Source organism: Apus apus, chromosome 2 (assembly GCF_020740795.1).
Source record: "Apus apus isolate bApuApu2 chromosome 2, bApuApu2.pri.cur, whole genome shotgun sequence".
In the NCBI taxonomy this organism is placed as follows: domain Eukaryota; kingdom Metazoa; phylum Chordata; class Aves; order Apodiformes; family Apodidae; genus Apus; species Apus apus.
Window position 1 is genome coordinate 151,668,854 of NC_067283.1, and position 27,537 is coordinate 151,696,390.

General features: G+C 43.3%; 1 protein-coding gene across 1 annotated transcript in view; it reads right to left on the reverse strand.

The window, feature by feature from the left end:
- Nucleotides 1-27,537, reverse strand: part of COL22A1 (collagen type XXII alpha 1 chain) — a 218,528-nt gene that overhangs the window by 118,687 nt on the left and 72,304 nt on the right. The window contains exons 5-12 of the mRNA XM_051612195.1: nt 27,408-27,519; nt 17,424-17,547; nt 14,992-15,267; nt 13,854-13,934; nt 13,125-13,238; nt 12,508-12,552; nt 7,215-7,268; nt 6,404-6,439 (exon numbers count right to left, since the gene is read on the reverse strand). Of these exons, the coding sequence (XP_051468155.1) occupies nt 6,404-6,439; nt 7,215-7,268; nt 12,508-12,552; nt 13,125-13,238; nt 13,854-13,934; nt 14,992-15,267; nt 17,424-17,547; nt 27,408-27,519 (842 nt within the window). The remainder of the gene's footprint in view (nt 1-6,403; nt 6,440-7,214; nt 7,269-12,507; nt 12,553-13,124; nt 13,239-13,853; nt 13,935-14,991; nt 15,268-17,423; nt 17,548-27,407; nt 27,520-27,537) is intronic.

The following is a 27,537-nucleotide window of genomic DNA, read 5'->3' on the forward strand; positions in this document are numbered from 1 at the left end:
CAAAAGCTCTGATCACACCATCCAAGTTAGAAAAGGTCAGTTCATGGGCTGTGTAAAGGAAGATCTCCCCACTGTAGGAGAAGAGCAGGTTCGTGACCATCTGAAGGACCTGAAAGGTGCACAAATCCATGGGACCTGACAGGATTAATCCACAGTTCCTGAAGGCACTGGCCAATGAAGTTGCAAAGCCTTTGTCCTTCATATTTGAAAAGGCTTGGCAGTCTAGAGAAATTCCCACTGACTAGAAAATGGGAAAAATAACTTCCATTTTCAAGAAGGGAAAAAAGGAAGACCCAGGGAACTAAAGACCAGCCAGTCTCAACTCTGTGCCTGGCAAGATCATGGAGCAGATCCTCCTGAAGGCTTTGCTAAGGCATGTGGAAACAAAGGGGTGATTGGTGACAGCCCACACGGCTTCACCAAGGGCAAATCCTGCCTGACTAACTTGGTGGCCTTCTACACTGGGGTCATGGCTTTGGTGGACAAAGTCATAATCTACCTGGACCTGTGCAAAGGTGGTTCTATGATTCTATCATTCTTTTTCAACCAAAATGATTCTATGATTCTCCCCTGACAGGATGGTTTTCTGTGGAAAAATGACAGCAGTGTCCACTTGACCCAATTGTTTCATGACACCCCTCTTTCATTTCCTACTGTTCTTCAACAGCTGCAGACAGTGTTGGCCCAGGGCCCAAGTGGACTAGGGAAAATTCTGTCCCCCCCCGGGCAAGGAGGGTGTTAGGGATATTCAGGGGTTGTACAAACATCTGAGAATAGCTACCAGCAGACAGGCCAAAGGTCTAGGCAGCCCCTACCCCATCTGCAGCAGTGGCCTTATGGGGGACATGTCCAGCCTACTGTCCTGCTATCACTGATCACAGTTTGCAGAGACTTGCAGATGTTCTGAAATAGAGATAATGTCTTTGTACTGACTGCATCTTTGCAGATTTCTCTCTTTAATTGACTAATATGCACTTTTTAGACACACAAAATATAAACCTTCAGAGCAGACTGCAAGGAGGAGTTCCAATACCTGTTGTATGAAAAGCAACTTCACTTTGTTCATTTTAAATTTGCCATCAGCTAGTTTCATTTGCTTCCCCCTAGCTTTTACAACAGAAGAAACACTGAGAAATAACTCCCCACTGAGAACTCCACACCACTCAATGTTTGACAGATTTTCATCATATTCTCTCCAAAGTAATTTCTTTCCCAAGCACCTTCCCACCTGCAGAGCCTTCTCACTACCGTTGGCCTTCAGGATGCTAGAAGAGTGGCTCAGCACCACAGTATAATACTCTTTACTTTGCAAGACAAGGTTTTGAAAGCCTCTTAGGTTAAGCTTTGTGTGGAGGCATCAGGAGGGCAGGCTGGCTCACAATGGGGATGGCTGTGCCCCAGGAATGTAGGCCTCATACTCTACAGAACCTCCCTTGTCAAATATGATTTCCCTGACTTTGATCAAGTGTCTCTGAAATCCCTATCTTGCTTGAATCATCCTCAAAAATACCCCACAGCTGTTCTTTTTGCCCTCATTTCTCTCCTGCACCTACTCCCCTTGGATCAACAGAGGTCTGAAGATTTGAGTTATAACCCTTACATGTCCTGGCCATCTGTTGTAGCAAATATCCATTTGAATAACCTGCAGAATATAAGCCAAAACACAGTCCTTCATGGTGATCATGTTATAGAACTGGATATTTGCTCATGGGTAATAGTGAGTTCAATAACCTAAGTGTGTGCAAAACAAGGGAACCCACACAGAGCAAAGGGACACACGTTTATGAGCAGATACATGACAGACTACATCGAATGTCATAGGGATTAATCACTCCAAGGGCTGAAAGATTGGAGTCAACAGGGGAAATTTAAGATCAAACACAGAGCAGCAGCAGCTGAATCACACCTAGGCAGGAAACCCACTTGAGAGCAGTTTACATGATCATCCCTATATGCATTATGTTACTTTATTTTATTTTTTAATCTATGCACAATTACTTGGTCTGCACATGCATATTTCAGTACAGAAAAAGCATCCTTCACCAGGCTGAGACATTTAGGCCTGGCAGAACATGCTTGGCTGTTGCTTGAGCCATCACAGTGCATTTCTTGGTTTTCAAAGTCACACAGGACCTCATGATGACACGAATTAGGTTTTTACCCACAGCTGCTATTATCTTTGGGTTTACCACAAATGATGTGCTTGGCATGTTACATATTCTAATACAAGGATCATTTTGGCTTTAACTTAGTGATATAGCTGAGGTAATGGCCTAGAGAAGCAAGGCCAGTGCCTCTGCTGTCCTCCTGGAAAAGCACAGGATTTGCCCTTTAACAAATGCTTCAGACCTCACCCAATTATCCTACACATAAAAGCATGACCTGGCAGGTGTTTGGCACTGGCACAGCTGGAGAGCAGCTCTAAAGCAGGGGGACGATCTAAATATTGTCAGGTTTGAGTTTTCAAAAGCTGAGACAACTGTATTCTGCCAACACTTAGGATGTGAGCCTTGTCCTTACGAAGGAGCCCACAGCACATGCACAGCAGCCATTGCACAGGCTGCAGCTGTTGGGAGTCCAGCACCACTGATTCCTTAGCATTGGCCATACCCATGAAAATCCAGGAAACAGGGCAAGAGTGAAAAAACAAGAATTCATGCCAATGCAGCTACTGCAGCACTGCAGGCAAAGAGAAAGGAAACGTGAATCCTCTCCTTCCAGGTGTGTCACGTTCTCCCATCTGGAACGGGTTTCATTCCATAGGGTCTCCTCTCTTTTTTAGGAACAACCAGCATTGCAGGCACTTGCATCCTGACTCCCGGTGGTTCTGCCTGCTTCCCCCCCCAGGTGCTTCTTCTGACACCAAGACGTGTGTCTTGTATCAAGACATGGTACTCCAACCTGACCTGCAATAGCCATCCATCACATGCATATGGCCTGCATGGCTGGTTCTCCCCCTCACAGTCCTGCCCCTTTCTGCTGCTGAAGTGTCACTGTTAACACCTGAAGGCTGAAGATGATCTTTTCTCTTTGAGAAAGATTATAGACACAAACGTGAGCAGCTCCAGCATGATCAGCAGCAGAGTGCATAGGGGGGTTTCCTGAACTGGGGGAGTATCGGAGGAGCTGAGACCCACGAGGAGCCCACAGCTCCTGCCACAGTAGCTGAGGAGACATGGGCAGGCTCAGGAGCAATGGCAGGGTAGCCCCCACACCTATGAAAGAAGCCCCATGGGGAGCACTAGCCACCAGGAGCACCATGGACAGGCAAACAGGCCACAGTACAACAGAAAGGACTTGGAGTCTGGACAGGTCCCAGTCAATTGGCTGCTGAAAAAAGTCTCAGTTTTCAAGAAGAGGAAGAAGAAAGACTCTGGCAATTACAGGCCTCTCAGTCTCACTTTGTTGCCTGGTAAAATTATGGAGAAGGTTATTCTGGGAGTTACTGAAAACATCTTGCGAGAAAACTCAGCCATTGATCACAGCCAGCACAGGTTCACGAGGGGGAAAGTCCTGCTTAACCAGTTCAGTTTTCTTTTATGACAATGTCACCCATCTAGTTGACCAAGAAAAGCCAGGAGATATGGTTGGTTTGGGATTTTAGCAAAACTTTTTACATTGGCTGTCACAGTATCTTTCTGGACAAAATGTCCAGCACACAGCTAGACAAGTCCATAGTGCTGGGTGAGCAATTGGCTTATGGGTCAGGCTTGTTTATAGTAAATGGGGTTACATCATGGTGGGGTTCCTCAGAGCTCCATTTCAGGGTCAGTGCTCTTTAATGTTTTTATAAACGATTCAGACAGAGGAATCAAATGGACATTAAGTAAGTTTGCTGATACTAAACTAGGAGGAGCTACGGACTCCATTGGGGGTAGAGAGGCCTTGCAGAGAGATCTGGATAGACCAGAGAGATGTGCAATCACCAGCTTCATGAAACACAACAAGAGCAAGTGCAGGATTCTACATCTGGGTCAGAGTAATCCAGGTTATACATAAAAACTGGGGGATGAGAGACTGAAGAGCAGCCCTATGGCAAGAGATCTGGGAATTTGGATTGATGGCAAGTTGAGTATGACTCAATAGTGTGTCCTGGGAGCCAAAAGGATCAACCGAGTCCTGGGGTGCATCAAGCACAGCTCAGCAAAGCCAGTCAAGGGAGAGGATTGTCCCACTCTACACTGCACTGGTGCTCTGTGCAGTTCTGTGTGTCTCAGTATAAGAAGGACATCAGGCTACTAGAATGTGTCTGAAGGAAAGCAACCAAGATGTTGAAAAGTCTTGGGGGCACTATTTAGGAGAGGCTGAGGTCACTTTGTTTGTTCAGCTTGGAGAAGAGAAGGCTGAGGGTGACCTCACCTCAGTCAACTTCCTCAAGGGAGGCAGCAGAGTAGGAGGTGCTGATCTCTCTCTGGTGACCAGTGACAGGACACAAGGAAATGGAATGAAACTGCATCAGGGGAAGTTCAGATGGGACATTGGGAAAAGTTTCTTCACTGAGAACCTAGAACAGGCTCCCCAGTGAAGTGGTCACAGCACCAAGCTGGATGATGCTCTTAGTCGTATGGTTTAGCTTTAGGTAGTCCTGTGAAGAGCAGGGAGTTGAACTCTATGATCTTTATGTGTCCCTTCCAACTTGAGATATTCTATGATTCTATATCCCCAGGCTCCCTTTCCAATCAAGCCAGCAATGTACAGCTGATCCAGCTTTGCTCTCCATCAGCAACAGCAGTGGCACTCAGCCATTGGACAGACACGGGGGCCAAACACACTGGGTCCCAAACGTGCTTCCTCCACAGATGAGGACAAGCTGCCTCAGCTGGCACAAGTGCCAAATAAACAAAACAAGCTGCCCAGAACTGTGCCTACACATTTGTTTGGGACAGTCCATGTTCTTTGGCTATCCCAATCAAAGAAGTTCTGCACACACTGCAGGGTATTTTTATTTTCCCCCCTCCAATCCTGACTTGCAGACCCGGTTTTGCAGGCACGACAACAACACAGAGGGAGTGATGTTTTCCAACACTTTTCTGCAGAGATCAAAACACAAGGCAACAAGAACTTCCTTCAACTGCAGCAGAACTCATATTGTAAACATCATGTTTCCCATCAGACTCCTGACTCTCCCCACCTGCCAAGCACAAGCTGGTTTCCAAAGGCTGAATCCTGAGTCTCAAAGGCTAAACAGTGGCTGTCAGTGGGAGGGCTGCAGGAAGATGGATGCAGAAATGTCTGGTTTATGGCCCCCATGCCTCTAGCCTGGCTCGATGATATTTCCTGCCATGAGCAACCCTCATTTAGATTGTAATTTCACATGATGCATTACCACTGTATACAATCAATATATCATAATCATAGAAAGAACAAACGAGAAGATGCAATGGCCATAAATGCCATGTTCTCTTTACTGCAGCATTCTTCCCTTCAGACCACAATCCAATATTATTTTAAATTCCCTGAGCAATAGAGTAGCCACAGAACCTCTGGAAAGGAGCTCTACAGATTCTTACTCCCACTTTCAGGATTAGCCATTACTCCTTTCTTGATAAAACCATTTAAATCCTAAACCCTCCTGTCAATCTTTTTCCACTGCTCCCCACAACTTGAAATTTCATTTTGGTGACAAGGAAAACACACACAACCAGGTGTGATATGGAGATACAGAAAAAAAGGAGGTCCTCTCCTCTGCATTCTAGGTCTGCAGCCTCATTTTTTTTTTGGGGGGGAAAGCAAGTTTGCAGACAGAATTGCCTAGAAATTAAAATATTTTTAAATTCAAATTGTTCCAGTCATGCTACTTGTTTCCCATTCCCATGTTGGTCACCATGGACAGTAGTTTTAGAGACAGATAATCCAGTAATTTTCAGTGGTTATTCTGTATTCTCAATTTTAACCTCCAAGTCTTAATACTCTGTCCTGCCTAATAGTCACAGTAACAAAATACTCTGGCTTTTGTCCTTCAGGTTATTCATGAAAATATCCAACGAAAAGAAACAGTGTGGCAGTTACCTCATGACCCAAATTTAATCCAGTTGAAAACTCAATAATCTCAAAATTGTACTTTCCCTTTTTTTTTTTTTTTCCCCATTCTTCCAGCAAGTTGCTTTACTGCATTATCCTCCATGAACTCACTGCTGCTTACACAAAGCAATGATTATTATTTCAATTCAAAGCATTTTTCATGGCCAAAGCACAAAGGAGACTCAAGGAGCATGAAGGGGGAAAACCCTGAACAGAGTTTTATCTGCAGAAGGAGGCATAACACAATGTAAAAGTTCCCCACAAAGATCCAAGTGTATCACATCATCCTGCATACTGTGCACTCCAAAATAAACCTTTGAGCTACAGAAGGCAGCAGCAAGCCACTCTCATTTAATTATCCCAGTGAAGGATTAGATCCTACCTTTTCTCCTTTTTCTCCTCTGCCATAGGCTCTGCCCTAGAAGCAAAAGGACAAAAGTTATAGTTGATAGTAAGGATGTCAAACAACACTATAAACATATATTTCATGTTTTCCTTGTTAGATACCTGTCGTTTATCTATATATCCATATATATACACGCATATATATGCAGGAGTTACAGGGCAGCTGATATAGGGAAAGTCATTTTCTTTGGGCATAATCCCTTGATAGTAATCCAGTGACAAATTAAAATAGAAAACCTATCCCTGATTCTCCTACTGCAGCCATGAGAACATCTTATTTTCTATTCAGGGCAGAGTCTGATAGTACATTTCTGAAATCAAAGATGCCAACAACACTTACTAGAATGAATTTTACATAGGGTTTTCTTGCCGAAAAACTCAGTCTGACATTTGCATTAATTGCAGCTGAGGAAAGCAGTATTTTGGTCATCTGAATGTAGAAGAGTTGAAAGTGATTTGCATCTTCTTTGTGTTCAGTTGCCTCGTATTGCCCCCTTGGATGTGCTCTGCTAAAATCAGGTACTCCCGAGTCACATATTTTCATTAGAAGGTCAATACTAAGCCCATTATAAGCTGGATTCAGGGATGAACCCATCCATTTCCCCATTTCCAAGAAATGCCAGTGGGTGCCAGAAAGATGATCTTTCTTCTGGGGATAAAGGCCCAGCAAAGAGAACATATTCAACGGGGCACACTGACATTGTGAGCAAGTTCTCACCGTAAAGGAGAAAACAACTACTTGTATTTCCATCTCCTTACATAAAATCATTCTGACATTTCTTACTTACTGACTCTCCTTTTTCTCCTCTGAGTCCAGGAAGCCCTTGGCTGCCACTTTCTCCCTTGAAAAAGAAGAAAGGTTGTTAACACCACAGAGTTAATTCATTCCTTTCTTGACAGGCATAGAAATAACAGTCAAGATTTCCTATTACACCTCCCTGCTGGATTCACCTGTGAAGTGTGTTTGTATTTTGTGATCAGCTTTCCATTGCTTTGAATTTTTGGGAAGCAACAAGGGTTTGGCTGAGGTTGTGGACACTTCTGGTCCCACTAGTCTCTACTGTCAAGGTTTCAGCTCCTGCCATAAGGACTGCATCTACCTCTTTGCATTTATACTGACTTGAATGGCCAGGTTCTCAAGGTGATTTTATATTCTATTTTTCATACAAAAGTACTGCTAGAAGCCTTCAGAATGCACTGGTAAGGCAGAGAGCCTTCCCTTGCCAGGTACTTCGAAAGTCCTTCTTTTCTATGAAGCCAGGAAGCACTTGGAAAGGTGGTTTGCATAACACCTAGAGGGTGCCTAAAATATGGAAAAATAAACTTGGAAATATTGAAAAGATTTTAGAGCTGTTTTTTTAAAAAATACCAAAACCCATTGTTTTGATTCATGTTGAATTTTCATGATCAGGTAACTCCTCCCTTCCCTCACAACAATGCAAGAGAGGGAAGAGAATCCAGAAGAAGAAAAAAAAAAAAGACAGTTGAAAACATACAAATCATGGTGGATACAGGAATAAAATCTAGAGAAGCAAATACAGAGGGAGGAAAAGACCAAAAATGGTCAAACAAAAACCAAGCAAAACTTTTTCTTCACTTGTCTCCTAGAAAAGACAGGGGTGAAAAGGATAAAGAATCAAAAAAGAGGAATAATTTCATAAATATTCATCAGGTATGGAACTAAAAGTTTTACCAAAAACAGCAAGTGCAGAAAAAAATCTGCAAATCATTTTCACACACTGCTCTGCAGTCACCAAACTGGAAGGACTGCCAGCTGAGGAGGTGCCCTATACTAAGTCTTGTTCAAGGCTCTCTGCAGCATTGTCAGCAGCTCCCACAACGCATCTAGCACCAGGAGCTGCTGCTGGAGGGCAGAGGGCTCTGCCCACACACCTCCACCCAGCTCCTGCCTGACTGCCACCCAAAATGTACATACCAGATATATGCAGTGCTGAGCTCCCCATCCAGCACTAACAAATACAACATCCTCACCTATTTGTACCTCCCATCATCTTTTTCTTGTAGGGAGTTCAGGCACATTGGACTTCAGTGTAGACATGGCATCAAGTAGAAAAAGTCTTAGACCTGGAGCAGGACCTTCCAGCACCACAGGAGCATCAAGTCCAAAGACCCCTGTACTCCCCAAATCTTCCCATGAAGAACACAGTAGGATTTAATTTTGTGCCTCTATTCAACTTGTCCTGATCTATGCCTCAAAAGATGTGCTTAGGCTGTACCAGATGCTGAATCACTTGTTAGGATCATGCTTTCTTTTCCTCAGATGAAGACAGGCTTTTGAAAGCACAGGAAATATGAAAATTTATTTCTTTATATGTTCAGGGGGGGTTTGCCAAAGAAACCTCACAGAGCAAGAAACATCTATGCAAAAACAATGTCATGGTCAATTTAGGGAGGCTGTGGCAAAATTTGTACAAGTTTTTATGCAACCATCTCTTTTAAGGCACTTAAAGTACATTAAAACTCTTTCCAATTTGGAGGAAAAATTATATCCTACTAGAACATGCCTCATACACTGAACATCACAAACTTCCCAAAGGCAAGGAAGCAATGCCATTTCTATGATGTGGGCAAAAAAAAAAATCTCACAGAGAAGTGATATCCTCTAAACCCAGATTGATGGCAGTGCTGGGAGAAAGCAGGAGCCTGTTGACCATCAACCCAGAGCCCCCACCAGCCAGCCTGGCTGCCTGCAAACAGCACAGTGTGTAGAGTGAGTACAGAAGGAATATAAATTAGACTGGGCTGTTGTTAGCATCTAAAATTTATCAGCAGGACCCAGCTTCAGATGTGTTAGCCAATTACTCCGAAGCCGTTTCCTGCCTCACTCTTTCCCAATACCATCCTTCCCTGTATCTCCTTCCAAAACATGTATGCTGTGTCTCCATGCATTGCCTTCAGCATGGAGAACTGAGGCAGAGGTATTAATCTCTGAGGGATTTTTTTTACTTTTTCTAAAAATTGCAAGCACTTCTGTTTTTTCCCTGCCTTTGGAGCCTTAAGAGAGGAACAGAAACTCATTATCTTCCTACGCTGGTTTTAAACTTCAAATATTTCCACTGATCAAATGGTATCATAAGAAAAGCCTGCCCAAACCTCCTCCTCTAAAAGAAGGAATATGCTATGGGAGCTCAGGAGAGCAGAGCCTGGACTTCAATCTTTCCATCTTCAACTCAGAGGGATGTCAGCCATATTCACTTCACTTGAGAGACCCTCAAACTGACCTTTTTAAAAGGAAAGCAGAAAGAACTACATAGCCATTATTCCTTCTTTGGATTAAGAGTGAAAAAGCCACAAAGCCCCCTCCCTCCCCCCTCAAAACCTAACAACACAAAATGAAACCCCAAAACAATCTTAGCTTAGACAAGGAGCTTCACAGCCCTCTTGCTTTTGTCAGCCTCACCAAATTACCCCTGGTTTGAGGTAAAGAGGGTGTTTTATGCCTTTTTTTAACTCTGACCTCTGTCCCTATAAGTGTCCCCTGGTGGGACTTGTTTCTCAGGTGACTCCCACCAGCTGTGTGCTGTTTTTCTGATACAGTTAAACCAGCTGATTGCCTGGGTTCTTATATGACCATAAACTATCTCACAGGACATTACTCACAATCAACCTGCAAAATTTTCTTGGATAATGCTCAAGTACCTGCAGCCCACCTCAATATCTGTTGGGGCCCAGTTATTTAGGGGTAGATTTCAGCTTTGCAATTAATCCCAAATAAGAGATGTCTATAGTGATGTCTATAGAGAAAATAATAAAACTTGAGTCAGAGTCCTGTTGTGACTCTCCATTTAAAAAATACATATAATTTCTTTCCTTATTCATTTGCTTACTCCAACCTCTCTGCTTAGTGAATTATTCCTTGGTCTTTTCTTATGCTGTATCCACTTGTTAGCATGTTTTAATCAAACCTAAATGCACAGCAGAGATCTTATGTTTTTTTCTAGTGTTTCGTGAAGCCCCAGCTCTTGGATTCAAGTAACAAATGGAAATCTTTCATAATTGTTACCTTCAAAAAGCTGTACACCCCTCCTCATTACACAACAATGAAGCTTTAAAACACAATCCTTGCATCTTAGAAAGGAGGAGCCAAATTGAATGATGCTAAGATATATTATGGACACTTATGACAACATAATGCAGAAATCACTTATATTTTGGGGGTGCTGAGTCTTTCATTAATAAAGTCCTAGGTGGTAATACTAGTGGGTTGCAAACAGCATTCTTTTTCTTCCCCATGGCCAGCATTTTAGCCTGGGTAGCTCAGTCATATTGCAGAGAGAGGAGGAGAGAGATATTAGTTCCTGCACATAGAACAGAGACTGTGACAAGTTGGTCCTTGGAAATAGCAATGCAGTAACTGCTTTCAAGGATGGTGCACATTATTTAATCACAGCTTTGCAAGGCAGGAGCAAAGTCTATTACTCGCCTTATTTAGCAGAGGGAGAAGCTCAGTCATGTGTCTCAAATCACCACATTTGTACCAAATCGTTGTCAGAGCCTGGATTTCAATGGCGTCATCCCCAGCTCCCTGAGACTGTGACACAGTCCTGCATGGGCTGTACCCAATCTTGGACCTCTGCAGCCAGGGAAATGTCACACAGAGCTCTTCAGCAACCCACCACAGAAGTGGGACAGCCCTTTTGGGATCTGGTACAGAAAACCTGCTGATGCTGTGCTTGGATATACACCACTTTGAGTAGGATCTCCTCACCCAGCTGCATGCCACGCTGCCCAGTACAGGCACCCTCACCAGCACATATACCTTGTCAAAGCAGTGAAAGGCAATGGGATGTGACTGCAGGGTGCTTTTATTATTATCATCATTGTCCTTCTGCAACCTTCTCACCACAGCCATGGCTCTGCCATTCTTCAAAACAGCCCATCATCATTTAAACTGTCACAGCTTAAAATAGAAAGTTGCTATTTATATACACGTGGAAGCATAAAGAAACATCTTTCTGCTGTTTCAGTCAGAGATATCTAGGCATTAATGCACCCATGATCTTTCATGCCAGCAGAAAACATGCTACAAAACACATCTCCTCATCATCCAGAACTTCTCCCTGCCAAAAAAACCACAACATACTGCTGAGGATGTCTGACCTTCCAAGACCCAGAGATTTTTCCTTTCCTCTCCCACAGTTTCATAGTAACTGAGTAACTTTTGGTGAAATACAACTCAATTATTTACCAACCAGGTATAAATTCAGTGAGTGAATTTGAGGAAGTGATTCAGATGGAAATAGTTTTGAATACAAATTGTTCTCAAAGACCTTCTTAATCAGACAGATGGTGAAATTGGGAAGCACCAGCACCACCAACTTTCACCTCTTAAGCAACACTGTGAATCCTTGATTGCTTCCAGCATAAGTGCTCCCTTAAGTCAATTGTCTCACAGCTCTATTTGTAACTAAGCACCAAAGGAAAATATCTGTATGCTGAATGCACACGTGCATATCAAAGAAGCTTGTAGAATATGTAGAATAATATAGAGGCTGCACTGTGAAACTTGAAGCAGACATCAAAACTGCTCTCCTACCCTGTTATCTAGGAAGAAGAGTACTGAGGAAAGTGGTCTATATTTAACATCATGACTCAGTCTTGCTGAGCGTAACAGATTGTGGCAAATCCTTTAGCCTACTCTCAGGAAATTTTGTAGAGTGTGGCTGGGAGGCTACAACCTAACCTGTGGATATCTAACACAGAAGCAGTACACGGATTTTCCAGGTGACTTATCATGGAAGCTGTGCAGGACCTACTGAGTAACACTAACTTGCAGAAATGCCAGTTTAGAAGCTACAGCAAAAGATTTTGGAACACACTCTAAGGATGACATAAATCAGCAACAGAGAAGCTCAAATGCAAGCCTAGTGCAAAGATACAAGATAGCCAGAGTCACCTGTGGTCCCAGGCTCATCCAAAACTATCTGAATTCAGTCATATGCCAAACTAGCTCTTACACCTCAAATCTTCAACTCCTCAACTTACTCTGAGACAGGCTTTTTGTTGTTTTTTTCTTGTTGTTGCTTTTATTAAACAAATGAACTAGCACACATTACTAACCTTTTGACCTTTAGGACCTCCAGGGCCAATTGGACCTCTCTCCCCCTGAGACAAAAAAAAATATTATTAGTCAGACTGATCTCATTATGTAAGGAAGAAAGGGACCCGATCCTACAACAACTGAGGGCAACAAAAACGTTTTCCAGTTTTAGTGGAGAACAGACTAAAACTGACATGCACTCAGGACCAATGTCAATGAAGCTGGCCTCTCAGAGGCCCCAGTCACAACCAGTAGAAGCAAGCTGACTGCTTTTAAAAGCTATGAGATTTTTTTCAGTGTGCCCATATTTACCTCCAGAATCTGTTCCTTTTTTTTTTTGAAGATGGATGAACATAATTGGGCTGCATAGGAATCATCACTTTGTTTTCAAGGGTGTTACCAGGTCTACCAGCATGATCAAAATCACTGAATTAGGGCAAAAGAATTACCTCTACAGATACCCCACCTGTGAATAGCACATTTCTGGCTCTTCCTATTAAGTGCTTTCCACCTTTCGGTCTTCAAGTGCTTCACAAACAAATAAGCCCTTCTTATAACTCACTTGCATGGCATCATACCCCTATTTCCAAAACTACCCACCATGCCTCAACTGAAACACATTCATCTCCACACTCACCTTTTGTCCAGCAGGACAGGAGCAATTGAAAAACTTGAGGTGTCCAACTTGTTCGCTGCCAACAGTGGGCCTCACTTCCAGGGGAGGGGCTTCCGTCAGGACCGTGACCTGGCACTACACCCAAACACCCAAGGTCATGGGGAAGCCTTCAGTGCTAGAAAGCTTCATTCTCCACTCACTTTAGAGAAACCACATAGGCATTACTGGATAAAACACAGCTAAATATGTCCAAGTGAGGAACGAAATCCCACAAAAGCCATTGATTCAAGAAATAGGGGGGAAAGAGGCAAAATGAATAATTAATCCCTTTAATCAAGATGGAGGGAAGAAGAGTGAAATGAGGGTGGAAGTTTCTAAAGACAAGTGGGCACAGGAAACTAAGCAGCAACTGGAACCATTTCAGCTCATCCCAAATAAAACCAGTGGGAAACATATTGAATATTTCATGCTGCTTTTCTGTTGTTCTATCATCACTTCAGGGTTTTGTTTCCCCTGACAGTTTGACAAGGAAAGAGCAACTTGGAATCTTCAAATTCCTCATACTCATCCCTCTGCAGTTGTCCTCTCCTGGCACTGTTACATTACCAATTATATGGTTAGTTTTCATTCACCATCAGTAAAAAAAAGACAGTCCCACGCTGCCATATTTTCCCTGATTTATGTGATAGATTTCAACAAAGAGTGTTCATGTGAAAATGAATAAATGACCAAAAAAAAAAAAAAGCTTACTGGTCCAGAGGGAATGTCACAGCAAGTCTCCAGCTCAGCATGCCTAGAATCACAGTAAATAACCATCCGTTGAAGATCAAACTAGAAGGCAAAGAGAAGCAATAGTCTCAGAGAGAGTGAATTATTAAAGATGGTATGTCCTTTTGCTTGGATACAAACAGTGCAGACAAATCAAATGAAAACCAGACAGGGATAACTTCACAGTGATTCTGGGGATCCTGTAGTCAATTATCTGTCTCTCTCTATCAATAATGGGCCGATATCTCAGTGGGCTGTAAGTATGCTGAGCTAATGAGACCCCAAATATGCCCATTAAAATTCTAGTGCAGGTTTTCCTGCAAATAAGGAGTCCTGCTACTCCCCATGTCCTGGCCAAGCTTCTGTCTGAGGAAGCAGATTCTGACCACCTCTGTCCTTCCTGCAATTTCATCTAGATGCAAAGTTTGTTTTTCTCCTGTTGTGCCTTGCATCCTCTTGACCATTCACCCCTGTTTGTGAAATGCTGTTAGCAGGTTTAATATGCACATTCAATATGCACATTCCACCCATTTTGCATAACTAAGAAAGATTACACAAGTCTCAAAACACCAAACAATCATGTAGAATTTACACCATGTTAAAGCTGTTACTGGACAATCAGGTCCAACCTGCAGGTCTCAACTTCAGCTCAATTGGAGCAAGAGTCATATAATATCAGATATCTTCTCTGAGGAAATAAGAATATATAATGACTATCCTGAGTTAACAAGCTTTCTTTTCTTCCTGATCTCTTCCTGTCGCAGGTGGAAATGTTTATAATGCCAAGATTAGACAGCAAAAAACCTTCACGTGTGTAGTTCCATTTGATGGTATTTGTGGATGTTTTTGTGTCTGATTTTAACTATAGCACATTCTGGTACTAACAGAAAGATGAAAGAGAGTTCTCAGTTTTATTACCTATGCAGAGATATTAACAGTCTCAAGAAAAGGACAAGTCTTGTACATGATGAGATGCCAACCCGTCTTAGCCATGTAACACAGGTGACATTTCAGTGGTGCTACATCAATAAACTGGTCATAAACCCCCAAATCTCACTCACATGCTGCAAACCCAATGCAGAACACTCCCCCAGCTCCAATCAGCACCCGCAATACTTACATCAATGGGGACACTATCGTACAAGCGTTTGCCAATCACAGTCTTCCCCTGAATGTCAATATTTTCCCTCTCTTCAATGGGCAGCACCTGCACCAGTCTGCAGTCTATGTACAGCGAGACAGCCTTGGACTGAATGCTGAGGGCAATTTTGTGCCAGTTGCGGTCAAAAAGATCACCGACCCGTGCGCTTCGGAAGACCACCCTGACGGCGTCCTTGGTGAGCCCGATGGCATTGTACTCCACAGCTTTGTTCTCTCCATCCAGTCGGATGGAGACCTGCAAGCAGACAGAAGTGATTTTGATGAGAAGATACAAAGCCTTCTCCTTCCTCCTTCCTGCTTTTCATCACGACTGACACGCCAAGGTCAGGGATGGTACAGGATGTGGTGAGAAGCACAAGCGAAGAGCAGAGGACAGAGTTTTGTGGGAGATATGGACAGGCAGCTTACACCTCTTCAAGTCAATAACACAGGGCAGGGTATAGACCTGAGTGCAGATCCATGACTATCTAAATCCTTCTCTTGTGGGTATAATCCTTGGCATGGTTTCAGGACGTGCTACCTTGATGCCTCCCAGGCAATGCTTGGCCTTGGTTGGGTGATAGCACATGTCAGATGCATCTCCCCAAAAGGCAGACAGACAAAGCTGAACCTGTTTTGGATCCCTCTATCCTGTGCACTCCTCTACTACTTCCAAGAAGGCTCTGTGCTCTTTAGAATAATAACATTATAAAATTGTCTTGGTTGGAAAAGACCTGTGAGATGATCAAGTCCAACTGTTAACCCAGCACGCTGACAATTCCACCACTAAACTATGTCCCTAAGCACCACAACTACACATCTCTTAAATACCTCCAGGGTATTCCCTGGGAAGCCTGGGAAGCCTGACAACAATTTCAGTAAAGAATTTTTTTCCTAATATCCAATTTAAACCTCCCCTGGCACAATGTGAGGCCATTTCCTCTTGTTCTATCACTTGTTACTTGGGAGAAGTGACAAACATCTACCTCACTATGACCTCCTTTCATTTAGTTGTAGAGATTTAGTCCCATCACATGTCATCAACCATCCCATGGGACATGGACAAACGAAAACTGCAGAGGTGGAAGGTGGGTGGCTACCTCAGCACCAAGCCTTGTCTGATGCAAGCAGTCAAGGGTAGGCTGATCCCAGATCTGACCCAACATCTCCAGGCAGCTGAGCACTGTGCTGGCTGGAAACACCAGCTCAGAGCAATGTTAGCTCAGAAGTGTCTGCAGACTGTGAGCTCCACAGGTCTGCAAGGTAGTGGCCAAAGCACTACTGACTTCAGGTGAAACAAGGCTCAAGAGGCTCTGAGGCACTTTTGGTACCACCAGTTAAGGCACTTTAAAAAATATTACTGAGAATATTGAGTGCTTTTTTCTCTCCCTACCTAAGCACTTTAGTTTTCAGCTGTCTCCAGGAACTACTGAGTGATATACACATTCTCACTCTGCAAAAATTAGGAATGCAGGTAGCACAGTAAATCACGTTTCACTTAACAAAGTGCAGCTGATAATAATTTTCATACAAACCTTTTACCATCATCTGAAACTCAGCTAAGTCCTCAAAATGCACCTCTCCTTCACTCTGAGTTCTCCAAATCCTTCTGAATACCAGTCCCAAAGCAGCAATACTGCATTACATGGCTATGTGAGCCCAAGCTCCTGGCCTAGCTTGGAGTAATGGGCAATGCCATCAGCACCTTCTTTGTGCTGAACAGGAAAACTCACAGTCAGTGCAAACTGCTCCCTCCTTGAGAGACTCTCAAATCCCTAAACTATGGCATGCTGCTAAGAACATTCTGTCTAGGAACAGACAGCCCTTTATTAAGCTACGATGATATTTTTCGACTGAGAACGTGAGAGTACATGACAGAAATTATGATCAAATTCTGCAGCAGCCATGACTCAGGGTTGTGAAGCTGTAATAGGTGCAACATCCATGTCCTAAGTAGAAAATCCAAAAATGCATTTGCATGATATCTAGAAGTCTCTTCAAAAACTTGACATAGTTCTCTGCTCTGTGGCACATCTGTGTGGCAATCTTTCTTCCAAGCAGGCAAAATATCTTTCCTAAACAGAACTACCTGAACAAAACAATCAAAAACCCCAAAGTGGTTCCAAGAGCAATGGTGGTGTATTTTTGTCCCCCTTTCCCAGTAGCACATCTATCTGCATGCTGACAACAATCAAGGTTTATGCAAACCTTCCTTCAGGGTCTGAATTAGCAAATCTTCCTTCAGGTTTTGAATTAAAGACAAAGGATTTTCTGCAAAATGAACTGAAAGTCAGAAAAAAGGATTTTTACTAGTCCACGAGGAAAAAGGAGTGCGAGATTAAGGCAAGAAATCTGGTTCATGCAACAGAAGAGAACATAAGTTGTTCTTGCTGGCTGCAAGGGGCCTCGTACCTGTGGTATGCCATACTTGTCAATAATCTGCCAAATATACCAGTCTTCTTTCCTGGAAGCTTTCCGGAATTTGAAGGTAGTTACAAAGGCATATTCATCAGGGAGACCCTGTGGAAATACATCCCTGGCAGGAGGAGGGGAAAGATAACAATGCATCAGGCTTAGAAGTGAAGAGCAGAACTTCTAAAACTCTGCACGTCCCAGCAACACTTCCCAAAATATCATATATTTCCTACAAAATCTGCTGTATTTGACAGCCTGCAGAGAGACAATCGTGAGCTTGTGCCCTGCAGGTGGTTCTGTCCTTGAGGAATCCCTTTTTCATTCTAATGGTTAAGCGCTCAAATTAAACAAGAAACAGTGAAAATCTGAGCTCCAGAACCCATCATATCAAAACAGTAGTTTTTCACTTGATGCTTCAGTTCATGCAATCTGTACATCATTCTGTTCTCCAGCTGCACTGGAGACCTGGGACATCTGAGAACGGGCAAGCACATCTGAAACCCAGTATAAATGTCCCAAGTTCACAGGATCACAGAATCACAGAATCACCAAGGCTGGAAAAGACCTTTAAGACCCTCAAGTCCAGCCTATGACCAACACCACATCAGCTAGACCATGGCACTAAGTGCCACATCCAGCCTTTCCTTGAACACATCCAGGGATGGTGCCTCCATCACTTCCCTGGGAAGTCCATTCCAATGTCTAGTCCCCCTCTCCATGAGGAAGTACTTCCTAATATCCAACCTAAACCTCCCCTGGAGCAGCTTCAGGCCAGGCCCTCTTGTCTTGTTGCTTGTTGCCTGGAAAAAGAGCCCAGCCCCCACCTGACTACAACCTCCCTTCAGGTAGTTGAACAGAGTGATAAGGTCCCCCCTGAGTCTCCTCTTCTCCAGGCTAAACAAGCCCAGCTCCCTCAGCCCATCCCTATAAGACTTTCCCTCTAGCCCTTCACCAGCCTTGTTGCTCTCCTCTGGACCTGCTCCAGCACCTCAAGATCCTTCTTGAAGGGAGGGGCCCAGAACTGGACACAGGACTCGAGGTGAGGTCTCACCAGTGCTGTGTACAGGGGCAGAATCACATCCTTAGTCCTGCTGGCCACAACATTCCAGGATGCCCTTGGCCTTCCAGGCCACCTGGGCACATTGGTGGGTCATGTTAAACAGGTTGTCAACCAGTGCTCCTAGGTCCCTCTCTGCTGGGCTGCTCTCCAGCCACTCTTCCCCCAGCCTGTAGAGCTGTCTGGGGTTGTTGTGGCCAAAGTGCAGGACCCTGCACTTGGGCTTCTTGAATTTCATGCCATGGGCCTTGGCCCATCGATCCAACTATAACAACACGTTGTAATATTTGCCTCAAAACAGGCACTACACCTCATGCCCGTCCACAAAGATGTTCCTTGGCTGATGGCTTGGGAGAACAGAAGAACCTTCTCAAATTAAACACTGCAAATGCATTAATCAGAAATTTACTGAGTGTGACACGATGATCCATGCATAAATCTGAAGTAACCAAAACCAGCACTGTTTGACTCAGCCCCAAGATAAGAACATACTACAACATTAGCACTTGGGGCTGGATAGAAGAGATAATTAACCCAGTATCATCATTTTTTTTTTGTCACTTGCCATTACTGGATGCCTAAGAATGAGAACAAACAGAACAAACATACCCCCACAACCTTCAATTCTTTGGGACCCAAATTCAGAGACGAATGCAATTTTGATATTAATAGATTTTTATGAATTTATCTTTATGGGCTTCTTCAGTCTCCCCTTGAACACAGGAAAAATTAATGCGTTAACAACATTCTTTGGCAAGGAATCACACAACTCTGCTACCAACTGTATAATGAACCACTCCTTGTTTGTTTAGGATCTAACTCAGTTCTTACAAGGATGAACCTCTGATGAACAATGAGCCTATTATTTTTCTTTTTTTTTATGCCATTCATGATTTTTCAAATTTTGCTTATTATGCCTCTAAGCCACCTCTTTTCCTAGTTGAAGAGTCCCAGCCAACTTCATTGTTGCCCACACCCAAGCCAGCCTGCTCCTCTGATCATTCCTAAACAGACTCTTCCTAAATATCATGTCTTTGCTTCTGGACATTTGAGCAGTCAGGCAGAAGCACCCATTAGAAAACAGCAGCAATTAATGAAGAGCAAAACAACAAAGACAGATTCTCTTAAGGAATATTTGACACACTTCATCACAACACAGAAACTAGCAGTCAAAGGCACACAAAACTAGAGGCATTTAATAGTATTTAAAGCAAAAATCCTCCCAATTTCCTAAACACTTTGCTCTGCAACTACTGTAAAGGTTGAAAGCCAGTCTTTCCTAATGCTGGAATATTCAGTCATCTTTTGATTTGTGTTTTGAATTTCCTATCTTTTTAGCCAAGTTAAAAATTCAGAACACTCTGGTTTCATCCACTACTGTGGCTTTTACTATGTAAAGTGTCCATGCAGGCTATGCACCATTATAAGCTGGTCTTCCTACTGGGATCTCAGTCACTCCTTCAAGTTTTACAACATAAAAGAAAACTGAACCAGGCTCCCACTAGCTCATTTACAAAATCCTTCCCTTAGGAGAGCAGACAAGGCTGTCTCACTTCCTGGTACTACCTATTCACAAACCATCTCTCTGTGGTCAAACATCCATCTCTCCCATGGTACAAAAAAAGGCAGACATTTCCTCCCTTCATGACAAAACAAGAAGTGTGTCAGTTGTCCCTCTTGTGGCAGAGTTGCCATGGGGAATACCACTGGCATGACTGGGGCACTGAAAGCCACCAAGAAAGTCTACAGGGTGTTTGGCAAAAGCAAGCCAGGTCAGTCACATCAGCCCTCCCAAGAGGGCATCCCGCCAGGTCTCCTTCACTGTTGACAAGCCTTAGTGAAAATTTCCTGTCAGATGGCTTTGTGCACTCATTGTGTCCAAGTTTTCCAGAGAAGAAGGGCCATGTTTCAGCTTTTAACATCCACTCCTTCAATAAACTTCAGCGAGGTTGCAATGTTGATAGTTGAAAGGCATTTCCTATCACTCCATCCTCTTGAACAAAACACATGGATGTTTCTATGTAAGAATGTGGCCCCTGAGGGCATTTCCTTGCGGCTCAGCTCCTCAAACTTTGCTTTTTTTCAGCATTAGTGCCTACTGCATTTATCTTCACTCATTCCTCACCACCTGTCTTCACCATCACAACTGGGTTTAATGAGTTGCCTCTCTGCCCTGCCCTTACTGAGTCTGATGCACATTTTGGGCACAAACAGCCATGTTGAACTATTCTCCCAGCTACAGCCCACCACCAACTCCAGCCTCCTACTGAATGAAAAGCGAGCAGAGAAATGGCTCCTCATTTCATCCAGTGGTGGCACAAGGTAGCTCAGTTACAGCTCTGGGGGTGCTTCCTGATCCATAGTGCATTTTCCATTGCCACAGCAACAGCAGCAGGACACATGCTTTCCATGCTGCCTTTCCCTAATGGTTTTCCAGCTCTGCATATGCAGGTGTGCTTGGTTCTAAGCACAAATTAAAGGTAGTGGCTGTAACTGTTGTATCATTGTTCTGCTGAGCAGGGAGGTATCAAAGCATGTGGCTGAAATTAATCCCCCAAGATACCACATTGGGTCTGACAACCTAAAACCAAACCTGTAAGAGCCAACTGCTGACCTCTGTGCTGTCTCTCTGGATATCTCTGAGCTTGGAACAGGTGTATCACCATGTGAGCTTAAATTTTAAAAAGGGTTTTCAGATGCTTCATGCCCACAGAAATAGCTGGGAGTTAGGTACCTAAATATCTTTGTGAGTCTGGCCACACCTCATCAAACTGAGACTGACAAATGGCCCATCATGTAGCTTCAAACTGATAGAAACATATAATGACCTGTCACCCTCAACTGGTTTTTAAAGATGCTGAAGAACTGGCTGCAAGTTTCCAATGGAGAAAGGCTTTGTGCCAAAAGCAAATCTAAAGACACTTTAATTGCTCTGAAGATACAATAAAAGCTGTTCCTAAAGTCCTTGGTCCCTGCATCTTTTAGAAAGATGCATCATTGCCTAAATAACAAATCATAGGATCATAGAATGCCAGGTTGGAAGGGACATCCAGGATCCTCTGGTCCAACCTTTCTAGGTACTGCTATGGTTTATATCAGGTGGCTCAGCACCCTGTCGAGCTGAGACTTAAAACTGTCCCATGTGGGAGAATCCACCACTTCCCTTGGGAGACTATTCCAATGTCTGATCGTTCTCATGGTGAAAAATTTACCTCTTGTGTCTAATCAGAATGTCCCCAGGAACAACTTTTGCCCATGATCCCTTGTCTTTTCCATGTGACTTTTCCATTGTCTTTTGTCTTTGTCTTTTGTCTGCTTATGCATTTTCATTTATTTCCTCACTAAAAAGTGATCTCCATCTAGAAGCTCAGCTTTACTTAGGAATCCATGGACAGGAATTGCTGTCCCCAGAAGTGTTTTATTTCCTTCTTTTGCCCAGGGCTGAATTGAACTGATGATCCATATGATGGTGCTTTGCTGGACGCCTGGTACCTACAGGGAGCATTCTGCCAGCTCCTTGGTCTATAACTCTGACAACAGGATAGATTGCAGAAAAGGCCATTAGAAAGCTCCAAGACAAGTGCTGCAGGTTAGTCTAAGAGCTAATTAACCCAGCTGCATGGTCAGGTGAATCATAACTTCTACAAAGAAAAAATGGTAATCACCAGACAGAAGACACTTTCAGCCATTGCCCACTTTCAATATACAGCCTGCTTCTTATATGCTTTTGTTTGGCATAAGAGCCTACATCTGTGACAATCAGCATGAGATCCTACATCTGTGCTAATAACACATAGGAGAAAAATAAGATTATCAGTTCTCACTTTAGCCACTGAATGTAATAAAAATCCATAGGGTGCCTGCATTTGGTGATGATGGGAATATTTAATGTGTGTGGGAGATGTGACCACTTTTACAACAGCTGAAAACTGCTAATACTCAATGTCACTTAGTAACTGTTGGTGGGTTTCATGCCTGAAACAAGGAGAAAGCCAGTTCATGTCCATATGCATCATAACACCAGAGGGTCTTAGCACAACAGAAGAACAAAAAAAGGAAAGGAAAAGGCCGTAGAAGGATAGTCACAAGGCAGGATCAACCCCACCGATATATTCTTTGCAGACTTTCTATGGCCTCTACTTCAGAAACCACAGAGATGGAAGAGAAACAACCTCCTTAGGTAATTTCTTCCTGTGTTTCACTGTTCTACATGCTAAAAAAAAAATAAAAATCCCAAATCTCACTTGCTGCAGTTTAATCTTCCTGAAACAACTTTTTTTCCACAAGGAACCGTGCAAACAAATTGTTTTCTCCTCTTGGCTGTAGCATTTTGTATGTTCACCAGCTCTCCCCTCAGTCTTTTATTTTCTAAAAGACAAAAAAAACCCTTCAGTTTCTCCACCTCAGCCATGCTGCTTCTCCTTGACCTTATTAGAAGACTCCATCCACACCAGTAAATAATGGTGAGGCTCCATTTGCTATCAGCAAGTGCAGCTGAACTGAATGCTCCTTTCCCAAAGTCTGATCTTATCCAAACTGCCTTTGGGGAGCAGTCTCTGGCATGCTCCATCCTCAGCCAAGCCCAGACATTGTCTGGGATGACACCGCTTGACATAGCCAAAACTAAACTGACATGAACAGATGAACAAGTGAAGAGCACAAATTATATGAGTCTACCACTGGGGCCCAGGTTTCACTGGCTAGTAAAGAAGAAGCCTACAAAGAATTCCTGAAGTGTGTTCCTACTAACTTCACAGCAGGTTTAGACAGACACTTTTATTCTTCTAGATGACAAGCACTTGTCTGGCAACAGAGATCATGGGATCAGATGAAGGCCACAGCAAGATCCTTCAGCTGGGAGTCTGCTCTCACCACTTCCCTAGAGCAAGGAGTTGTCTCTCTCATCCCTCATGTCAGCATCTTGGCCTCTTTCCATCTCCAGCACCATGAAAAATCTTGGGACAAGTCACAGATCAGGTCTAACAGCTGCCTCTGGTATGGGGGAAGAGTGAGGGAAAGGGAAAGACAAGGCTGGCAGAATGGGAGAGGGTACAGCATTGAGTCACAAATCCCAGAATCCTTGAGGATGGAAAGGACCTCATCTGGTCTAAAGACAATTTTTCTTGTGGTCATATTGATTTTTTTTTTCTTTTAAATTTGTTCCCATTGCTTTTTGTCCTGTCACTGGATACCAGTGAGAAGAGTCTGGCTCCATCTTCCTTTCTTCCTCCCCATCAGGTATCTCTACACAGGGATAAGATCCCCTCCTGAGCCTTCTCCAAGCTGAAGAACCTTAGTTGTCTCTGCTTCTCCTCATATGGAATGTTTGGGAAGAAGTAAGGAACAAGGAAGCATTCAACAGGTTTAACGTTTAGGAGGTTTTGGCAGCTTTGGGTAGAATTTTCTTCTGTGTGGATCAGAGAAATGATGAGATCAGGACAAGACCTCCTGCAGAAACCCAAGGCAGGTAACTGAAGTCAAAGTCGATGTCAGGAGCCAAAGTCTCTGGACAAGCACATCAAGGTATACGTGCCAAGATTCAGAAACTGAGGGAGACAACACTGTACCAATATAAAGAGGAAACAGATCATGACTAGAAGCTAGGCCAAGCATCACAAAGCTCTGCAAGGTGGGATGAGGACCAAGCCAGGGTTGAACAAGATCAGACAAGAAAAAACTGAGGGATCGACATGGCAGGAGGAAGGTTCTGGAATCAGGACTAGGGGAAATAGAGGACAGAATAGGATATCAAACCAAAAGCTTGGCATTAGCCAAGACAATAGTCATGAGAGACAAGCCTGAGTTCTCAAAACTAGGAATCTGGGACACAGCTTGGGCCAGAAGAGAGACTGAGGAGCCATAAGGAAACAGCAGGACAGCCCCAGTTCCCTGAGGAGTGGGGAAAATCTACAGACCATTCATCAGCCAGCTAGGGCGACCTGTAAGCCCCTCAGTGACCAGGGCATTGACTGCAGTCCTTCCCCTAGCTACGGTGTTTAGTCATTACAGAACCACCACAGGATGCCTCACCACAAAGAGGAATGGAGCTCACAGTTGTAGGGTTTGTACCAGAAGATGAACAGGCACATTTCCCAGGCAGCTAAGCTGGCACTTCATAGAAATACTAGTGCTTATATAATAGGATACAAATCCTTTAAGCAGATAGTAAAAGGAGTTAAACATATTACTCAGTTAATGGCTTTGTATCTAATTAGGAGATGTTGCTATCAGTTGCTAAATGTTGCTTGAGGTTGTCTGCAAGACAGGACAGATGTTTTTGTTTTGTTTATTGTTCCAGTTATCAGTTTCGTGCAGCTTTACAGGACTGCATTTTCTGTGAGCAATGACCCTATATGCACAATCTTAGAACCCTGACATCCAAAGAGTAAAATGAACCAAATATGCAGACACCTTCCATGGAAATACGTCCATTTGGGTTCACTCCCAAGCCACAGAAATATAAAAGTTAAAATACAAAAGGCTAAAAATAGGAAAGTTCTGCTTTAGTTCCATGCTTCAGTTAACCGTTCAAAAGGAAGCTTAGTCATTTCAATCTACTAATTAATGATGTTTTACTTCTAATTGTCCTGGACGATAAAATATTCAACTGATTTTAAAAACAACAGTAACAAATAAATGGGTGCAATTTGAGCAGATGGCAAGTCATCATAGCTGGTTGGTCTGGCTTCACTCCCTCAGTTTTTCTGGGAAAACAACAACAGAAACAACAACAGCTAAGGACTTCAACTCTTAAATTGAAGCAACTGGCAGCTCTCTGTAATCTGTGCTAACTTATTCCAGTGGTTAATTACATTCATTGTTAAAAGTGTGCTTTTCTTCCAGCCTGTCTTTTGATGCCATTAACAGGTAGTCACTGACTTTCAGCCTAGCACTATACTTAGCACCAAAGATCCTTTACTGAACTTTGATTTCCCCAAGATTCTTACAGAGAGCAATCACCTCAGTTGCTAGCCACTTCTTAATTTTACCTGACTACACTGCACTTCTGAATTTCTCACTGCTTGACCGATTTCACAGTTTTCTGAGTTTTTGTTTACTCCATTCCCACCTACTGAATTGTGGAACCAAGGACTGGACACAGCATCCTAGCAGTGGTGAGTGAGTTGCCCAACACAGGGACAGTCAGCTCATACTTGACAGTTCCTGCTTATACACCCCAGGATTGCACTAGTCCTATTTCTCAGTGTCATCCCAAGCTCAGCTTCCGAAGACCATGACTCCCAGAATTTCTTAAGTGCAAACTAGACTTCTGCACTTCAAGGGCTTCTCTCTAAGTAGGCCTGGTGGTAATGCTTTATAGTGACAAAGCACACCACCACTAGCTGTTACAAGCTCCAGCAAGCAAGTTTCTCTGCAGAGACTGCTGTGAGCCAAACAATATAGGTATGTTCCCCTCCACACACACACTAGTTATGTATATGCTACTTATCAAGACCAAAGTGTCTTTAGGTGGCTGCCCTTCTCCCAGATGATAAATTTACTAACCCTGAGAGTTGAGCATCATTTATGGACTTTAGAGCAAGCAGTTTTCCATTCAGTATATCATATTTGGTTGTTTGTTTTTTTTTTTTTTTTAAAGACTGTGAGTTTATATGGAGAAAAAGAGGGAAGGGAGAAGGGCAAATCAATCCAGACTGGCTCCAGGATAAAAAGAATATTACAAAATCAAGCAAATGTAAGTGACAGGACAATCTCAAAGATAGAGTCAGCTGAGTAAAAAAGCTAAAAAGAATAAAAAATAACATCCCTCATCCATAAGAAAGACAAGAATCACTATTGATTTTTTAAGCTGAAGTTCAAATCAGCATAGAGAAATTTACTGCAAAAATGTTCATGATGACAATTCAATCTATGGCTCATGGTTACTCAGTGAAATTATGCCCTCACTCTTCCAAGGCTAATGTTAGCAGGGCCCAAATGACAACCTAAAGAGAAACTGTTCTGATAGACTACAACACAACTGGCAGCCTCGGGCCATAAAAGACTCCAAGGACTGAATCCATGCTGACACAGAATTAAAAACTCATCAGTCTTCTAGGAGGCCAAAACTGATAGCAACATCTACTAGGAACTGGTCTTTTGTGATTATCAAATACATATCTCAGTGGGAGTGCTACCAAGTATTCCTTGTAGAAGCTATTAATTAAGCCTGAAGTTCTTTTCTGAATTTCTTGATACTGCTCCTGACAACTATTGAGCTACACAGAAACCAGCTCATACTCTACCAGGATGGAACTGTAGTTGGTGTGGAGGCTCCTGACCATGTTGCATAAATTCTATGTCAGTGGAAACAAAAGAGATGATCAAAGCAGCAATACATCTGTAGGTACTAGGTAATTATCATAGAATCATGGAACCAGTAAGGTTAGAATAGATCTTCAAGAGCATCAAGTCCAACCATCAGCCCTACACCCGTTTGACCACTAAACCATCCCCCAAAGCACCACATCTACACATTTTTTGAACACCTTCAGGGATGGTGCCTCCACCACCTCCCTAGGTAGCCTGTTCCAATGCCTCAACACTCTTTCTGTGAAGACATTTTTCCTGTTAGCCAATCTGAACCCCCCCTGGTGCCACTTGAGCCTACTTCCCCTTGTCCTATCCCTGGTCACCTGGGAGAAGAGGCCAACACCCACCTCACTACAACCTCCTTTCAGGTAGTTGTAGAGAGCAATGAGGTCTCCCCACAGCCTCCTCTTCTCCAGGCTGAACAGCCCCAGCTCCCTCAGCCTCTCCTCATAAGACCTGTTCTCCAGACCCTAATCAACCTAGTTACCCTTCTCTGCACCTTCTCCTGCAAGGTAACGACTTGTAACTACTACAAGGTTAACCTAGAGGAACCAAATAATGTAAAGCAGAGACTCAGATGAAAATATAGTGAAAAAAAATAGGGTACTCACTCAGTTTTCTGAACAACAGGGAAGCTTCCAAGTCGTACATAAGCACTCTGAATTCCATTTTCTTTCATTCCAAAAATCTGTTTCACGCTGAATGAATCCATCAGGTCAAATCCTGTCCACAGCAGAGGTG